Source organism: Podarcis vaucheri (assembly GCF_965113315.1).
Source record: "Podarcis vaucheri genome assembly, chromosome: 7".
Taxonomy (NCBI): domain Eukaryota; kingdom Metazoa; phylum Chordata; class Lepidosauria; order Squamata; family Lacertidae; genus Podarcis; species Podarcis vaucheri.
Window position 1 is genome coordinate 93412313 of NC_138765.1, and position 19881 is coordinate 93432193.

The 19881-nt window shown below is 47.4% G+C and overlaps 1 protein-coding gene across 1 annotated transcript in view; it reads left to right on the forward strand.

The window, feature by feature from the left end:
• KAT6A (lysine acetyltransferase 6A) overlaps positions 1-19234 on the forward strand; it is an 87594-nt gene extending 68360 nt beyond the window's left edge. Inside the window, exons 14-17 of the mRNA XM_082229666.1 lie at positions 5525-5732; positions 8611-9315; positions 10429-10726; positions 14226-19234. Coding sequence (XP_082085792.1) covers positions 5525-5732; positions 8611-9315; positions 10429-10726; positions 14226-16834 — 3820 coding nt within the window. The 3' untranslated portion in view covers positions 16835-19234. The remainder of the gene's footprint in view (positions 1-5524; positions 5733-8610; positions 9316-10428; positions 10727-14225) is intronic.
• Positions 19235-19881: the final 647 nt, after the last annotated feature.

Consider the following 19881-nt stretch of genomic DNA (forward strand, 5'->3'; position numbering starts at 1 on the left):
CTCCCGTGCAAGCAAGGTGGTCTCAGGTGGGGCATGAACTCAGCCTAGTGCCTAGTGCTTGATGGTGCAAACACTGACTTGCTTAAAGGCAGTTAAACAGTTTCTCTCCCTCTGAAGCGCCAGTTTTAATTCTTGCCTGACTCAAGCCACTGCTGCTGAAGCCAGTCCCTCGTGTCTTTTTTGCTGACTCTGAAGCTCCTCTTTTCTCTTACTTGTTGGCATTGCCTGCTGTGATTGTGGTGTTGAGGAGTTTATGGTGGGGCCCTTGGAGTATGTGTGACTTGCCTATTAAGGAAATAGTTTTCCCCTGGTGTGTGTTGGGCTCACTCAGTGTGAACTGTTTGTGTGTGTGATTTAACGTCCGTTTTTAAAAAAATAATTTTTATTTTCCATTTAAAAATATATAGTCACATCATTATTATCCACTTAACTTCTTTGATTGTCTAGAGGCTATAGACTTCCTTCCCTCCCACCTCTTGGCTTTCAAAAGTAACCTTTATATCACAGCATTTTATATATTTTCCAATTCTAATATAACTCATTACAAAATACCTCAAAGTTTAAATAAAAGTAGAAGGGTAAAAAATTTCTTATTACGAGTTTTCAGATAACCCTACTAATGTTGTTAATTGCATACCATGATCTTTCAAATATTGTGTAAATTTACTCCAGTCTTTTTGGAATACTTGGTCATGCTAGTTTTGGATTTCCCCCATCAGCTTCACCAGTTCCGCAAAGTCCATCATTTTCATCTGCCACTCTTCTATAACAGTCTGTTTTTTACCTTTTTCATAGAATCATAGAATTGTGTTGGCAGGGACCCTGGGGGTCATCAAGTCCAACCTCCTGCAATGCAGGAATATCTGCTAAAGTGTCCATGTCAGATGGCCATCCTAACCTCTGCGTAAAAACCTCCATGGAAGGAGAGTCTGCAACCTCCTGAGGGAGTATGTTCCACTGTCAAACAGCTCTTACTGTTACAATGTTCTTCTTGATGGAATCTCCTTTCTTGTAACTTGAAGCCATTGCTCCTGTTGAGCAGGAGAAAACAAGCTTGCTCCATCTTCCGTGTGGCAGCCCTTGAGATATTTGAAGATGGCTCTCATATCTCTTCTCAGTCTCTTCTTTTCCATGCTAAACATACCCAGCTCTGGGGGGATAATTTGCTCTGGTCAGACCACACCTGGAGTACTGTGTCCAGTTCTGGGCACCACAATTCAAGAAGGACACTGACAAACTGGAACGTGTCCAGAGGAGGGCAACCAAAATGGTCAAAGGCCTGGAAACGATGCCTTATGAGGAACGGCTAAGGGAGCTGGGCATGTTTAGCCTGGAGAAGAGGAGGTTAAGGGGTGATATGACAGCCATGTTCAAATATATAAAAGGATGTCACATAGAGGAGGGAGAAAGGTTGTTTTCTGCTGCTCCAGAGAAGCGGACACGGAGCAATGGCTCCAAACTACAAGAAAGAAGATTCCACCTAAACATTAGGAAGAACTTCCTGACAGTAAGAGCTGTTCGACAGTGGAATTTGCTGCCAAGGAGTGTGGTGGAGTCTCCTACTTTGGAGGTCTTTAAGCAGAGGCTTGACAACCATATGTCAGGAGTGCTCTGATGGTGTTTCCTGCTTGGCAGGGGGTTGGACTCGATGGCCCTTGTGGTCTCTTCCAACTCTATGATTCTATGATTCCTTCGACCACTCCTCAGAAGGCTTGGTTTCCAGACCTTTGATCATCTTGGTTGCCACCTTCTGCACATGTTCTGTTTAAGTTTAGGCCCAGCCCATTTTCCTCCCCATGTGCTGCTTAAATACAAAAAACAAAAACCCACCCCACCATTTTGTTTCTGTTCAGTTCTTCCTGGTTTTCTAACAGTCTGTCTCCCTACAATCCTGGCTCCCATGTTGCGGTTATTTTTGCCCCATACCTTTTCTGGCTTGGGGGGGGGTAATTAGAGACTGTCAGCGCCTGCAGTAGCAGCATGGAAGTTAATAAGGAAGCACCAGCACACAAGAGACCTGGAAGCATCTGTGGCAGCAAGCATAACACCTAATTTAACTGCTGCCATTATGTGGATCCCTGAGGGGACCCAGCATGAAAGGCTTCATGTCTGCAGCAACTGCAGTTCTGGTGCTTCCTAGGTAGGCAGTAGCCACTGTTTGTGAACTTATCAGGGCTTAGCGAGGTCACCCCAGGTCAGCTGCCACTGTCTTTTGTGGGAGCAGTCAGTGTGAAAAGGCAGAGAAGTAATGGCAGGGAAGCCCCTGCAGAAACCCCAGTCTCAGTCCTTGCCCAGTGGTGGCATTGAGAGGGCACAGCAGTTCTCACAATCCTTGATGAGGCTTTGTCAGAGGATGAGCTGCTGAGAAGGCAAGGTCAGACAGTTCTTCAAAGGGAATTGGCGAAGGAGACCTTGTTTCTCTGTCCAAGGGTCATTGCTTCCTCAACACCTTTTGTGGTTGAACCTGACCAAGTGAACACAAGTGCCTGCCTTCAGATTTGGTGAATACCATTCTAGCCTCAAGATATCCTTCTCCAATTTGTGTTTATCGTTCAGCATCGTCAGCATTTCTGCACTGGTGCAAGCAGAATCGAGTGCAGCTGGATAGGGCTAGCATTAGAGATTTTCTGTCTCCCCCCCCCCAAAGGACTTACACCCCAACACACTGTGAAGATTGTCATCAGCAATTTGGTCTGTCTTGTCTGACATTCAGGAGGTTTCTTTAGGTGCTCTTCCTTTCCTTAGTTTCCTAAAGAGGCTGCAATAATAAATCCACCCGTACCCCAGGTGGAATTGCATACAGAACTAAAGACTCTGCAGTGACCAGCATTTAAACATTTAAAATCAGTCTCTACGTTTGTTACCAATTAAGGTTGTATTTCTTAACACTGTTACTTCAGCAAGGCAAGTTTCTCAACTGAATATGCTATCGGTAGCCAAACACCTTTATGTACTGTATCAAGACCAAGTAGTATTACAGACTGATTCTTCTTTTAGTCTGAAAATCAATACACATTTTCACGGACAGTAAGAGCTCATTCTTCCAACTTTTTGTCCTTCACCTGAACACCCTACAAAGAAGGCATGGCATTCTCTGGATGTGAGAAGATCTTTGAAGATTCACATTGCATGTACAAAGCCATTTCGACAGTCATTATTTGCATCTTCTCATCCAAATGGATTAGGAAAGAGAGTTTCAAATTCCACTTGGTCTTAGTGAGCTAGGGTCTGAATAAATATGCCATATAATGTGTTGCACTTGATGCCACCATCTAAAATTACTGCACACTCAGCTACTGGGGCAGGGGCCAAATGAGCAGACCTCTTCAGGAGGTTGCTACACATTTACAAAATGGATTTATATGCCTTGGCTGAGGCAGCTTTGGGGAGAAAAGTGCTGCAGCACGGACTCCTAGACCAATAGGCAGCTAAAGCCTTCCCTACATGGGTACACTTTTGGACACTCCACCTGAGACCATCTTACATGCACAAGAGAAGGGACTGCTGGTCTTGACTGAAAAAAATATCTGTGCATGCAATGTTGGTCTCTGGGCTGCGCTCTATATTTTACCGTGCCTCCTGGGGTGTGAGTTTGTCATGGGAACAATGTTGTTTGTGCAGTTGAATGCTTGTCTGTGTTTTTGTTTCTTTTGTGTAATATTTCTGCTCTTAAGCTTTGTCATGAACAAAAACTAGTGCTACAGAGGGAAAGAGACAATTTAACTGCTTTTGAAACAATTTGTGTTTATGCCATAAAACACATGGGGCAGCTCACATCTCAACTGAGACTATATTTACATGCATAGAGAAATTTCTTTCAGGTAAGACCAATGATCCCATATAGCTGAAACATTCTCTAGTATTTTCTTCATCTGTCTGTCCCAAAATTTCTAGTAGTCACAGTGCAGGCATTCAGTGCCTTGTCCAACTGCTCCCTCCACCCTCCAGCATAGCTAATGGCAACAGGAAACATTTTCATAACATGTACAGACCTTGTGTTGAGTACATTGAACAGAAGAGTACAAGCCCCACTGAAGCAAACTAAATCTGTCACTTCTGCTGAAAACGCAATTGCTTATTCTCATAATTAAGGCTAACTAAAAAGTAATTCTGTACTCAGGCAATCAGAATTCTTCACCAAAAGCAGCTGAATTCTGTAATTGTTCTAAATCCTGCAGATCAATCAAATTTGCATGTTTCTTTTATTTACTATAATTTTAGCATTGCAAGGGGATATAAACACTACCATGTGATTAATATGCTGATTTACTTTGATTTCTGAGACATCAGCACATTTTCAAACAATAGGGATAGAAATGTGCATTTTATTAAATCAAACCTGAGATTCGGAAGCTCAGCTCAAGCTTTTTGGCTTTGGGGCTTATTTTTATTGCTAAAACACAATCATTGCATTGCAGGATTTTGGGTTTTGAGATTGTTGCAGTTTCAGCCAAGGCACTAAGAGCCTTCCAATGCCTTCAGCCTGAGGCACAAGAAGCCAGAAAAGCTGGTAGATATATTTTCTTTTCCTGCAACAGATGCTTAGCTGCCTTTAATGATTCTTCATTACCTTGCACTCTGCATCAGTTCTAGTGTCAATCTCAGTTTGGTTCAGGGCTGCAAGTTTCAAACGGAAGTGAGAAAGAAATGTCCTACACAACTTTTTTTCAAAACATCACATGAGTCACCGTAGTTGAAACAAAATAAAAGAATTTCTTCCAGTAGTACCTTAGAGACCAACTAAGTTTGTTACAGTGGTGCCTCGCAAGACGAAATTAATCCGTTCCGCGAGCCTCTTCGTCTAGCGGTTTTTTCGTCTTGCGAAGCAACCCTATTAGCGGCTTAGCAGATTAGCGCTATTAGCGGCTTAGCGGCTATTAAAGGCTTAACGGCGATTAAAGGCTTAGCGGATTAGCGGCTAAAAGGCTATTAGCGGCTATTAAAGGCTTAGCGGATTAGCGGCTAAAAGGCTATTAGCGGATTAGAAAAGGGGGGGGGAGCGAAAAATAATCGGAACACTTGCAAGACGTTTTCGTCTTGCAAAGCAAGCCCATAGGGGAAATCATCTTGCGAAGCAGCTCAAAAATGGAAAACCCTTTCGTCTAGCGGGTTTTCCGTCTTGCAAGGCATTCGTCTTGCGGGGCACCACTGTATTGGTATGAGCTTTCGTGTGCCTGTGTGTGCATGCACATGAAAGCTCATACCAATAACAAACTTAGTTGGTCTCTAAGGTGCTGCTGGAAGAAATTCTTTTATTTTGTTTTGACTACAGCAGACAAACATGGCTACTTACCTGTAACATGAGTCACTGTAGGATTTTGGAGCTGACTTTAACCTATTTGTGCACCTCAAATGCTGTTTTGATCTGTTTGCTTCTTGATGCAACAGACTATGGCAGCTGCTTAGTAATGTGACAGTCTTTTGGGCATCCTCCTGCTGGTCACTCTTCCTCCCTGCATCCGTATGTTTGTTACCTGTACTTAAACGTTAACATTTGGCTGAATCATTTTTTCCTCATTCTCAGATTTGTGATTGTCCGGCGGGAGAAGCTTATCCAAGACCACATGGCAAAGCTGAAACTGAATCTCCGGCCTGTAGTTGTAGATCCAGAATGCCTACGCTGGACTCCTGTCATTGTCTCAAACTCAGTGGTTTCAGAGGATGAAGAAGAAGAAGCTGAAGATGGGGAAAATGAAGAGCAGCAGCAGCAGCAAAGGGAAAGAGAGGTAGAGGTCAGTGTGGAATAGATATTTATATATGCATGCAATTGTGGAGTAATTAGCAAAGCAGTCACATGTGTGACTGTATGGCAGAGGGATGGAAAGGTAGCTTAAAAGTGCGGATGGCTAAAAGCCAGCTGGAGTTGCTAAGGAACGTAATGGGAAAATTGGATCCCCTTCATCTTTCCATCAAGCCTGTATTAATTTGCCCTACCTCTACATATGCCACATTGGGAGGAATTTTATTTAAAAAGGTGGGGTAGGAACAAATAAACACAAAACTTTGTTATCCTGAGCCCAAACCATTATTTATTGTTTAAATTTATATCTAGTACGTCCTCCCAAAGGAGTCCAGGGAGGCAAACAAGACAACACAAAAACTAACAAAATATTTAGATGTTAAAAACATCTGAGAACGTTTGAAAACAGCCATGTATCCTCACACCTAATAATTTCCAGGTTGCTAGAACTAGGAAGAGAGTGGTGCAAGGATTAGTGTGTTGGACTAGGACCCAGGAGACCAAGGTTCAAGACCCCACCCCCCACCCCTGACTGTGTAGCTCACTGGATGACCTTGGACCAGTCCTTGCCTCTCAGCCTAATCTCCACAGGGTTGTTGTGGAGATTATATTAGGGGGAGAACCATGGACACCACCTTGAGCTCCTTGGACAAAGGGTGGGATATAAACACATTAGGCTAGAAAATTAAATTAGTATGTTGTAGCCATTAAATACCCGGACAAATGGAAATGTTTTTAAAAACCTCCTGAATGCTTTGGAAGGTGTTCCATAAGTGAGGAACCAATACTGCAGTGATGGCCAAATTTGGCCCTCCAGCTGTTTTGGAACTACAATTCCCATCATCTTTGACCACTGGTCCTGTTACCCAGGGATGATGGGAGTTGTAGTCCCAAAACAGCTGGAGGGCCAAGTTTGGCCATCACTTCAGTACTGAGAAGGCTCTGCCATGGGTCAACATCAATCAGGAAGTCCCCAGAAAGGGTGGCACTGCCAAAAGGGCCTGCTTTGATGGTTTTCTGGCCCGAGGTGGTTGGTTTTGAGGGAGGCTGTCTTGGGTCCCAAGCCCTTTAGGGTTTGTTTACTGGTACAAATTCAGACTGGCAGCCAGTGAAGCACTTTCAGGACCAGTGACACATGGTCCTATCAAATTGCCCCACTCACCAACCTTTTTCTGTTGTACCTGCAGCTTCTGGATTGTATTCAGTCACTAGAGCAAGGGCAACTGAGGTCAGGCTAATAGCTGGCAAACCAGCCTAATTTGGGTGCAATCACTCCTAGCTGCAGAATCCAGGAATGCTCTCGGACTACAAACCTGTTCCTTCAAGGGACAGTGCAAGCTCTCTACCTTATTTCTGGACCCGAGAATCACCCACTGTTTAGTCTCAGTATATCTATCTCATCACTTCAGCCAGGCACCAGTCCAACCCCACAGCTTTTGCTGATTTAGATGGAAGGAGGGAGAGGAAGAGAGCAGTGTGATATTAACATATAAATGTTGAATTAGCATATAAGACACAATGGACCCTGTGGGACCCCACAGCTCAGAACTCATGGGGCTGAGCAACATTCCTCTAGTGTTACCTTCTGGTAATGACCCTGCAGGCAGAAGCAGGTTTGCTGCAATAAGGTGCCTCTAGCTCCCAACCCCCTGATTTGTTTCAAAATGAGACTATGGTCAGTGATGGCAAAAGCCATTGAAAGATCAAGGGTTGTTCCCACCTCTTGGTCTCTCTCTTCTGATAAAGAAGTCAGTCAGGGCAACTGAGGCTGTTTTGATGCTAAAAATGGGCATGAAATCAGACTCAAATGGATTTAGATCATCTTTGCCCAGATACCAGAAATGAAATACTAGAGACTGGGATAAAGAGGGCATGTAATGGCCAGTGTGGTGTAGTGGTTAAGAGCGGTAGTCACGTAATCTGGGGAACCGGGTTCGCGTCTCCGCTCCTCCACATGCAGCTGCTGGGTGACCTTGGGCCAGTCACACTTCTTTGAAGTCTCTCAGCCCCACTCACCTCACAGAGTGTTTGTTGTGGGGGAGGAAGGGAAAGGAGAATGTTAGCCGCTTTGAGACTCCTTAAAGGGGGTGAAAGGCGGGATATCAAATCCAAACTCCTCCTCCTCTTCTTCTTCTTCTTCTTCTTTTTCTTCTTCTTCTTCTTCTTCTTCACTACTACAACTGTTTTGTTCCTGTCATCAAGCTGCAACAACTACAAAAGATCTCGCAGGCTTTGCTCCTTTCTGCACTCAGACAGAAGCCTTCCTACTCTGCAACCTGAAATCCTTTAACTGGAAATGATTAAGACTGAATCATGGAACAATGCTTGTACTATTATTGAATAATGGGCTTAGGTCTGAAAATTTGGCTCATCTGAACTTAAACCCCCGGGGTCTATCGCACTCATGAACCCAATTTCGGAATAAAAATATTCCCTCCGTGGCCTGTATAGTAACGGGAAATTTATGCAGCCTGGATGGAAAGATGGGTGGGATTGTTCAGATGAGGTTTTCCATAGTCATTGGTAGGCCTGCACAGGAAGTGTAGAAAAATTGAGGCCAAGGAAGGAGAGCAGAAAACCCAGGGAAGTAGTGGTGGGGCCCAGGAAGAGGGAGTGGGCTTGAGGGTGGAAGTTGGCTAGCTAATGGGGAGGTATTTGGGAGAGGAAAACTGGAGGGGAATCGGAAGAAAGGAAAGGTGGACATGACCAGGAGTTGTGGAATCAAAGAGAGATCAAGATTGTTCCAATCTTTGGCTGCAAGCTGGTACTTTAAATGCAGAACCAACTTTCCCAGCAACCTTATGTCTGTAGGAAGTAACAGTTGCAAGAAAGTCTTAAATAAAATAGCTTGCTTTTTTTCTTTATACCAGGTGATCAAATCTGTATCCTGGGAGAAAAAAGAGAGAGAGTCTTACTTTCCTCTGGAGAGTGAAAAAAAGCCAGACATTGTTTCTCCAGCCAATTCTGTGCGGCCAAACAAACAAAGTCTTCCCCTTGCTGGTCTTCCTGCAAACAACCAAATACCACGGAGGGGCCGTCGGAAGAACAAACAGCCGCGGGAGTCCTTTGCAGAGAAGGATTTGAAACTGCTTTTAGAGGAGAAGTCAGCCATGGCCAGGGGAGGTCGCTGTGGGGAGTGTCAGGAAAAGGCGGCTGCGGCTGCTGCGGCGGCTGCAGCTGCGGCCGCTTCCCGAGAGAGATTTGGGGAGACTGAAGAGAGAACCACTTCCTCCCAGGGACAGTGTGGCAAATGTGAGGAAAAGTCCCCGGCTCCCCGGGGGCACTTTGGCAAAGATGAGGAAAAGTCCCCCCTCTCCCATGGGCAGTATGGCAAAGGGGAGAAGCCCTCAGTGGCTCAGAGATACAGTGAAGTGTGGAGAGGGCAGCTGAAGACCCACGAGCCCCTGAAAGGCAGACTCTCCAAGGAGTGCGACCGAATACCCCGGCCACACCGCGAGGGTGAGAGGACCCTGCCAAGGCACTTCAGTGAGAGCAGCGAAGAGGAGGGGGAGGAGCCTGTCAGCCCCTGCTCCACTTCCCCACCAGTTCTCACCAAACCCACCTTGAAGCGAAAGGTATGTCTTTCTCCCTTTCTGTCTGCTCCGCAGCTGCACACAACCCTGAGCTTTCTCCTTGTGTTAGCTTCTGCTTGCCTGTTGAACCTCTCTCATTCCCTGGATAGGTTCCTGAAAAGCTGTTGCGTCTGTAGGCTTTATGTGCATGTGTAAGAAGGTGATCATCTTCAGGACTGTGTATGCTTTTAATAATAATAAGCCCAGAAAAACTTAATTTTGTAATTTAGTTTTTGCAAATTTACTGTTTTACAAGTAGCAGTTCTGGGAGGGAACTTTCAACCCCCCCCCCTCATTTTGCTAGTTAAGGGAGAGACATGCAGGGCACTGACACCCCACTCACAACCATTGGGACTCTTTATCTAGCAGGTCTTCTGGCTTCTGAGATTTTAGCAGCCATTGCCTATACTTCCAAACACATGTTAAGTCAGACAGTGCCAGAAACTTTGCTGCTTTTTCTTTTTTCTAAACAAATGCAGAGGCTCCCAGGAAGCAAAACCTCAGCCCACTGCGGCACTCCATTTGTTTATTCTGCTCAGCTGTTGCAGCATGCACATATTGCTACTTGCATATTTGTGAGATGCATATTCTAAAGAAAGGGTGGGAAGCCTCTGGCCCTCCAGATGTTGATGGACTCCAATTCCTGTAGGCCCACAACATCAGGTGGGCCCCAGATTCCCCACCCATTTTTAAAGGTTTATCTTTGTGCCAGGGAAAGGCAGTAGGTTTAGACTTTGAAAGGGGACCCTAGGGGACCCTAGGATATTGAGGACCTCTCTCTATGGACAGAGAATGTCTCCAGAGGCCTCTTCATTGCAGCTACAGTTAGTTCTCTACTGAGCCGTATTTTGATGGTAGGTGCAGAGGGGGGTCTGGCATGCACTTGACACCAGAGGGGGTGGAATATGCCAGTCCTGAAACTGGAGTACTGACATGTTCTCCAGTCACCTCCCCTCCTCCTGTCCTGGCCAATGTGAGCACAGCTGGTGGCCATAGGAAATGACAGTGGCCCTCCCCGGATGTCTCCTCTCCGCATGCTATAGGGCTTCTCTCTCTTGCCTCACTGAGTTGTGCTGTATGTAACCACCTGTCACTTGGTTGTGGTTGTTTGTGCAGAAGCCCATTCCCCGGAAGAGGCGGGTCCGCAAGCGGAAATATCACAACAGCAGTGTTGTGACAGAAACCATCTCTGAAACGACTGAGGTCCTGGATGAGCCTTTTGAGGACTCTGATTCTGAAAGGCCCATGCCTCAGCTGGAGCCCACCTTTGAGATGGAGGACGAGGAGGATGAGGAAGAAAGTGAACTGTTCCCAAGAGGATATCTTCGCCGCCTCTCTCCCCAAGGCTCCCTCAGGCACAGGCCCTCCTCCAAGAGAGGATCTCAGGGTGGAGAGGAGTCCGACGATGCCACTGGTAGGTTTCTCAAGAACAGTTGCCAGTGGGTGCTTCAGTGCAGTGGAACTTGCCATAAGAAAGGTCGCTAACTGCTCCCTCCCTGCACTCGGTGCCCATATGAAACATGCAAGATTGCCCAGTCCCAGGAATACGTGGGCTGCGACAACTAGGGAAGAAAAGGTGGGGAGAGCATGGATGTGGGAAAAGACAAAGGACAAGGGCTGCCAGAGCCCTTGGACCAAGGGCAACCTGTGACACTCCCCCCCCCCCCACTCGGGTTATTGGGTTTCCGCCTCCCGTTATGGCAGGCTAAAACATCCAGATGGCCACGGGTTCCCTGTTCCTGCCATGGATGGCAATGAAACTTCTACTGAAAGAGATGAGGGCCAAGGCCAAGCTCCAGGGGGCCAGCTGGTGACATACAACCCACTTAAGGAACTGGGATGAACTCCATGGCTTACTGGTAGGGGTGGGGTCGGGGGGTTCAACAACAACAAGAAGCCATCTTACCAGTGCAGGCATCTGTTGTCCCTCCTTTCACCTGGTGGTAAGAAAGTGGAAGGTAAAGCACCCACTTCCATCAAATAGCCCATTAGTTTCAGTGTGGTTCATTTAGTTAGATCAGTCTGTCACTGCAAAGTAGAAGCACAGGCATTTTGAGTCCTGTAGTCAGCAACTATATGCTGCATGAACCAAAGGCTCTCAGCAACTGGATACCATCTCCGACTGGCCTAGTTTTTGTGCAGGTGCTGCGTACAAAAGCTGTTTTTATGTTTTGTTTATATCCAAGGCATTTTATCAGAATCATTCTTTATAGCAATCCTTTCCTGTATTTCAGTCAAAAGCTTACTCCTAAGGGGTACACAGAATGGACTGCACAGTGCATAAAGTGCAATGTCCTCTGCATTGGCTTTAGATTCCACAAGAGTAGATTTACAGGAATCTCTTTAAGTACCTTCTTTCTAGATTAGCGGAATGCCTTTTCTGGAATCAGCTGTAAAAGCATTCCTCAGAGAACAGAATATAAGATCATAAAACTAAGTTACATAATAGAAAGCAATATCATTGAGGATGTTCTGTGTCTACCTGTGTGTCTGATCGTTTATCTGTTTTAGCTCTGCAACCCTCCACTCATCTGTTACCAAGCCATTATAAGACAGTAGCAGTCCACATTTCTTCATCTAATAGGCTGTTACCTTCAAATTGCATTTGTTCAGTTCCATAAAAACTGGAATTGGTTCATTCTTCACCCCCCTGCCACTCTCCCTTTGTCGTCGATGACATTGTGGGAAAGTTCATGCTAGGCTATAGCTCCTTAACCCTCTCCAAAGTGCTTTTGCATCTAGTCTTGAATTTAGACTATTAAGCTGCATTTAACCTTTAAGAGGTTAAACAACAGTCACTAAGCCCAGATGGCCCTATTAAGTGTAGTTTTGTAGTAACCTGTTAGGCAGATGCTTAAGGGAGATGCTTAGGGAGAAAGGTTGTTTTCTGCTGCTCCAGAGAAGCGGACATGGAGCAATGGATCCAAACTACAGTGGTACCTCGCGAGACGAAAAACTCGCAAAACGAAAGGTTTTTTCGTTTTCGAGTTGCCTCGCAAGACGAATTTCCCTATGGGCTTGCTTTGCAAAACGAAGCTTGCCCCGGGGACAGCGGGTCTTCTCTTTTGAAGCAAGGGGCGGCGGGGAGAAGCGATCTTCTCCCCGCAGCCCCAGGTCCGGGGACAGCGGGAAGCACTTCCCGCTGCCCCCGGACCTCTTTTGAAGCAAGGGGCTGCGGGGAGATCGCTTCTCCTGGTGCTCCGAAGCCGGGCGGGGGGGAGGGAACACCTGCCCCCACCACCCGGCTTCGGAACGCTGCTCCGAAGCCGGGCGGGGGGGCGGGAACACCTTCTGAAGGCGGGCGGGGGGCGAAAGTCTTTGTCCCCCCTGCCTGCCTTCCCAGGGGCTTTTAAATCGCCCCGGACAGCGGAGAAGTCCTCCGCTGTTCCGGGGTTTTTTAAAATGCTGGGGTGGGAAGAAAAGCCCTTGTCCCCCCCCCCCCAGCCTTCAGAAGAGGTCCGGGGACAGACTGTCCCCGGACCTGGTCTGAAGGCGGTTTCCCTAGGAACGCATTAATTGATTTTCAATGCATTCCTATGGGAAACCGTGCATCGCAAGACGAAAAACTCGCAAGACGAAGAGACTTGCGGAACGAATTAATTTCGTCTTGCGAGGCACCACTGTACAAGAAAGAAGATTCCACCTAAACATTAGGAAGAACTTCCTGACAGTAAGAGCTGTTCGACAGTGGAATTTGCTGCCAAGGAGTGTGGTGGAGTCTCCTACTTTGGAAGTCTTTAAGCAGAGGCTTGACAACCATATGTCAGGAGTGCTCTGATGGTGTTTCCTGCTTGGCAGGGGGTTGGACTCGATGGCCCTTGTGGTCTATTCCAACTCTATGATTCTATGATTATGCTCTCTGCATGTGAATGAGTCAATTACTGTGAGATACTTGGCTATAATGCTCAATTACCTTTTTTCAAAACTGCAGTACAAAACATTTTAATCTGCTTCCACTGATTCCTCCTCCTTCCAGTAGAGCAGCCTTTTTCAGCCTTGGGTTCCTAGGTGTTGTTGGGCTACCGCTTCCCTCATTCCTGGCTGTTGCTTCTGCTTGCTATGGATGATGGGAGTTGTAGTCCAACAATATCTGGGCACCCAAGGTTGAGAGAGGCTAGTATGTCACATGGGAGCAGCTGTTGGCAAGATAGATGCTGTGGATTGAATTAGGAGGATTGAGGTGTGTGGAAGATCCTACCTTGCAGAGGCTTCCACAATCCACAAGGAAATGATCCTCTTGTGCAAAGCTATGAATTATTCTTTCAGTTCTTCTCCACCCCCCAAATTGAATAGCCATATTTGCCTCCCTGGGCTGCTATAAATAGTACTAGTTAATGCACTGTGAACATTGGAAATGGGCTGTATCAGTGAGGGTTAGACAATTTGAGTCTGAGCTCTAAAGTATGAATAGGCCTTTCTGCAGTGCACACACTGTGTGTCCCTGCGGTGCCCTGTGCCTTTGTGTAGTTTTGCAGCTCACTTCTAGTCCCAGCCACAGCACGGCTGTGCAAGAGGCCCCCAGGAGTGCAGCCTCAACCTGCCTCACAGACACCCCTACTGCTGTCTGAGTGCCACAGGCTCCAGCTGCTTCTGTCACAGTTGTTATTACACCCCTGTGCCAGAGAGCTGGGAAGTCGTACATCTCAAAGCTGGGAAAGGTTGCTCAATCTTTGCAAATGCCATGGCACAAGCTGCAGTTGGTGGCTGTGAATATGTTCATTTCATTAAATTATATATACATGGCTTAATACAACAAAGTCTCCAAGTGGATCACACAAATTATAACAATAAAATCACAACCCAAATGTCTGTACACCATAACAATCCAGTAAAACATTAAGTAAAACATTAAAGAATTGAGACGAGAGGTCCAGCTGCTTAACCTTTCCCTCCTCCTTTTCCCTCCTCTTTAGGCTCTCCTACCTTGAAACCAGTCTCGGTGCTGAGACAATGTGAAGCGAAAGATTCCCCACTCCAGCCAGACACTTCCACCCCCATGAAGAAGAAGAAGGGCTGGCCCAAGGGCAAAAGTCGCAAGCCCATCCACTGGAAGAAGAGGCCTGGCCGCAAGCCAGGCTTCAAGCTGAAGAGAGGAAAGGTCTTGGCAGCTGCCACCGAAGAGGCAACTGACCCCATGGAAACCGCTTTGAAACCAGGTCGCAAACCAAAAGTGCAGGAGAAGGAGGAGCCTGTTGAGCAGAAGGAAGAGCTTCTGCATGTTGTAGAGGAAAGGAAAGAAGAAGAAGAAGAAGGACCTCCAGAAGTTGGGGACCTGGGAGAGGAAGAGGAAGGTGCAGCTGCCAGTGAAGCAAGAGGGGCTTCTCCTTTAGGCAGCAGCAGCAGCAGCCCAGCAGCAGAAGTCAAGGAACCTGACATGGAGGAAGAGGTGGAGAAGCCCCAGAGCCTCGGAGAGCAGAGGCAGTCGGAAGAAGAGCAGCCGGAAATGGAAGAACCTGAGCGCGAAGAGGAGGAGGAGGAGGAGGAAGTGGCAGCTGTGGCAAACCAGAATGAAGACCACGATGCGGATGACGAAGAAGACGATGGGCAGGTGGAGCCTGCCAAGAAGAATGAACTGGAAGAGCAGGCAGCAACAGAGGGGCTGAAGGAAGAGCCTGACGCTCAGGAGCCTTTTTTAGAAACAAGCACACAGGACAGCAGAGAAGAGGATGTCAAGAACAAGAGTGAGGGAGAGGCAGATTCTGAGGAGGAGCAAGCCTCCCATGAGACATCGGTGGGATCAGATCCCGTTCCTGGTTCCGAAGATGACCAAGAGGAAGAGCAGCATGCTAAGGAAGGATTAATTGAGCTGAAGGAAGAGGAGCCAATCCCTCACAGTGAACTGGATCTTGAAACCGTCCAAGCAGTACAATCCTTGACACAGGAGGAGGAGAACAATGAGCACGACGTAGCCTACCAGGATTGCGAGGAGACCCTAGCGGCTTGTCAGAACCTGCAGAGCTACACCCAAGCTGAAGAGGATCCTCAGATGTCTATGGTTGAGGACTGCCAGGCCTCGGAACATAACAGCCCCATCTCCTCTGTCCAGTCTCACCCTAGCCAGTCGGTGCGCTCCGTCAGCAGCCCCAGCGTGCCCAGTGCCCTGGAGAGCGGCTACACCCAGATAAGCCCTGAGCAAGGCTCTCTCTCCGCACCTTCTATGCAGAACATGGAGACCAGCCCCATGATGGATGTGCCTTCTGTATCGGACCATTCTCAGCAGGTGGTGGACAGTGGCTTCAGCGACCTCGGCAGCATCGAGAGCACAACAGAGAACTACGAGAACCCCAGCAGCTACGACTCAACCATGGGTGGCAGCATCTGCGGCAACAACTCGTCTCAGAGCAGCTGTTCTTACGGTGGCCTGTCGTCCTCCAGCAGCCTCACCCAGAACAGTTGCGTCGTCACCCAGCAAATAGCCAGCATGGGCAACAGCTGCAGCATGATGCCCCAGGGCAGCGTCCAGCCCTCCACAAACTGCAGTATCAAGTCCCCCCAGAGCTGCGTGGTTGAAAGGCCTCCGAGTAACCAGCAGCCGGCGGCACAGCCCCCCCAGCCCCAGCAGCCCCAGCAGCCCCAGCCCCCTCCTCCAGCGCAGCAACAGCAGCCTTCCCTGTCCCAGTGTAGCATGAACAATAGCTTCACTCCAGCACCCATGATAATGGAAATCCCGGAATCTGGCAGCACAGGCAACATAAGCATCTACGAAAGGATTCCTGGGGATTTTGGTGCCGGTGGCTACTCCCAGCCATCGGCCACCTTCAGCCTAGCCAAGCTGCAGCAGCTGACCAACACCATAATGGACCCTCATGCCATGCCTTACAGCCATTCCCCCGCTGTGACTTCCTATGCAACCAGCGTGTCTTTGTCCAACACCGGCCTGGCGCAGCTGGCTCCATCTCATCCGTTGGCCGGGACGCCCCAAGCACAAGCCACCATGACACCCCCTCCCAACTTGGCGTCCACCACCATGAACCTCGCCTCGCCCCTCCTCCAGTGCAACATGTCCACCACCAACATCGGCATCCCCCACACCCAAAGGCTGCAGGGGCAGATGCCCGTCAAGGGGCACATCTCCATCCGCTCCAAGTCGGCACCCCTGCCCTCAGCAGCAGCTCACCAGCAGCAGCTCTATGGGCGCAGCCCCCCTGCGGTTGCCATGCAGGCCGGCCCCCGAGCGCTGGCTGTCCAGCGCGGCATGAACATGGGGGTGAACCTGATGCCAACTGCCCCTTACAACGTCAACTCCATGAATATGAATACCCTGAATGCTATGAACAGCTACCGGATGACCCAGCCCATGATGAACAGCAGCTACCATAGCAACCCTGCCTACATGAACCAGACAGCCCAGTATCCTATGCAGATGCAAATGGGAATGATGGGGAGCCAGGCCTATCCCCAGCAGCCTATGCAGCCAAACCCTCACGGGAACATGATGTACACTGGCCCCTCTCATCACAGCTACATGAATGCTGCTGGGGTCCCCAAGCAGTCTCTCAACGGACCCTACATGAGAAGATGAGCAAGATAAACTTGCTGTCTTTAAAGAACTAACTGAAATCTCTCTATAAATAAAGGAACCTTTTATACTGACAAACCAGAGACAATGGACCTTTTTTCCAGTTAAATATTGCTGTAGATCTTAGATGGGGTTTTGTTCCCTTTGGGTTTATTTTATTTTATTTTTAGGGGGCCTGGTCTTTATTCGTTTCACGTTTTGTGGGGTTCTTTTGGTTTGGGTCTTTGTTTTCCCTTCATGATCCTGAAACACTTCACAGTTCAAATCCATTTTTAAAATGGGGTTTGGGTTTACTTTTCTTTTTTTCAGGGAGGGAATTGAAAATGTGCACAAAACCGTTCTGTAATTTAACAAAGAGTCTTACTTTGCTGACCACCTGGGCAGAGTGTTTAAAACTGTCATATTATCTCATATTCAGCCGCCATATTCTTTCTCCTCCATTTGTCCCTTGTGCACAGCTCCTAAGATGGCGCCATCTCTAAAGGTCAGATCCTTCCCACCCTCCCCTAGCTTCTCTTTCCTACTTCAAGCCCAACAGCAGGCTTTGAGGTGGTGACTTAAGGATGGGATAATAGAGCCCAAGGCAAACTTTCTGGTCTTCTTCTGCCATCCCTCCAGAAATAGGAACTCTGAATGGTTTATTCTCCTCTGTCCCCACCTTTCTCTCTCTGAACTAAAATACAGTTTAAATGTAACTTCAAAAGTGTGCCCGTTGCCTTCATCCAAGACTTCCTTGCCTAGCAGCAGCATCTTGAGAACAAGCTAAGTGCAGCCGGAAAGCGGGGCGCTTGGGAGTGGAGTGAGGGAGATGGGATGCTCAGTAAGCCCTGCAGCTGGAAATCTGGCATGCGAATCTTGGACACAACTCTGCTTACGGACTGAGATTCCGAAGGTTCTTGCACCCCCTTGAAAGTTGGGGCGCACATTTCAATGGCTGTCAAGAGCCTGTCACCTTCTTCCCTGGCGGGCCTGTTGCTGGCACTGCTGCCTCTTTGCTCCCCCTGCCCCAAGGCGCATCGTAGGGCTCTAGCAGCTTGCAGAGGGTCACTCTTGGGTGTTCCTTCAGCTGTGTGCGCCTGGGGGGCCAGAGGAGGGAGTGCGAGGGAGACAGGAGGGCAGGGCGAGTCCGTGCAGTGCAATCCATCCCGTCATCCTGTGAAGAGATGCCAGGCCTGTGGGCACATCATCAACTAACGATAAGGAGGGGGACATGTAGCTTATCCTTCTAATGTAAAGTTCTCTGTATATTCCTGTAGAGCTACAGACGCACTTAGCTTGACTTAGATGTGTAAAGAATTTTTTTTCAAAGAAACCTGAAAGGCAGTTGGGGAGGGGGGGGAGGGGGGGTTCAACTGCACTAAAATGGACTTCCTCTATACTGTTGAGTATAAAAGCAGAATCCCAGGGGCTTCCAGCCCTCATTTTTTCTTAGTTCTTCAGCATGTGTACAAGGCTGTGTAGGATCCTTGTCCCTGTATATATCTATGAATCCAGGCTCACCTCATCTGTGTCGAAAGACGTCTCGGGCTGCCCTCTCCTCCCTTCCCTGGTCATCTGAGCTGCCATTGCTTCCTGGTTGCAGGGGGGCGGGGCGTTGTTGGGGTGTCAAAAGCAAAGCTGTTGGCACAAGGGCCATGTAATTTTATTATTATTTTTTGTCTGCTGTTAACCTTTTTCGATTTTGGGTTTTTTGTATGGTTTTTAAAAATCAATTGGGCAGCTCCCTCTTTTCCACAAACCTTTGTGACTGTAGAACTATTGTAGAGAACCCAATGTTCTTTTCTATATTATAAAAAAAAATCCGACACAGTAATATTGGTACCTGTCATCCCCCCCCACTTCTGTTTAAGAAATAATAATGATAATAATGATAATAATAATAATAATAATGTATTTTTAGCAAAATAAACTTGGTAATCTTCTAAAAGAAATTTAAAAAAACCTCACTGTTAGTGACTTTGATGCCTTTTAAAAAAAAAAAGCTTTTTCATTTCATTCCATCTTTAAAAATTTTTATCTTTGTTGTAGAATATTAAAGACTATTTTAAGAAAGATGAAAATTCTCTTTAAAGAGATCTCTAGAGTGTGTAACTAGAGTTCCAGATGCCTCTAAAGCCGCATGTACAAAATGAAGCCGCGTCTATTCCTGTCTGTTTATATTTGCTTTTCCTGTTTTGTAACTTCTTTGTACTTCGTTCTTGGTGACTTGTAAGCTTAAAAAGGGGAAGGGGTGCCTGGATGATAAACCCTTTGTAATTCTCCATGTCATGCGCTCCTGGGCCGGCCGGCCTCCCTTCCTCTCCTTGTATGTAATATCACTTTTTCCCTCCCCCCTTTCTAGCAAGTACTTTCAAAAGAACTCTGTACATTTTAACATAAAAAAATAAATTATGTTGAGCCATTTTGGATGTCTGGTTTTGCACATCAAATTTTTCTTCCTCTGAAACGTTGGAGAGCCAAAGCCAGCAAGGGGGCCGAGGGGTCTCTTGGGATACTTTGCATGCAGGATGGACGCTGTGTGTGTGTGTGTGAAGTTTATCAGTGCAAAAAACTAGACATGCTATCACACACACCCCAAATCCTCAGCCGGCAACGAACAGCGCCAAAGCTTAATGTTTCTCCTTTCGGACCTGTGAAGAAAGAATGGTTGGTAAGCCACTCTGGGAATGGTTGTGAAGAGAGAATGGTTGGCAAGCCACTCAGAGCTTGCAGGGCAGCGGTGCGCGCCTGGCGACGCGCGCAGTTTGATCCATCTTTTAGATTTAGGGGAGCTAGTCTCAAACGTTTGTTGGGGGAGACCTAGGTTTTCTTTGGGGGGGTTATTTGCCCTGTCTTTGCACTTTTTAAGATGGAGGACCACTGTAGCCACCCCCAACGAAACGTTTTCAATATGGAGGGTGAGGGAACAGCTGCAGTCGCCTGCGGTTCCTGCGCAATGTTTGCCATCTTGCCAAAGGTTGCAGGCAGCTTTACCTGCAGCAATTGTATGTTGATTGCCCTCTTAGAAGACAAATTCCAGCAACTGGAGGAATGTGTAGCTACGCTCCAAA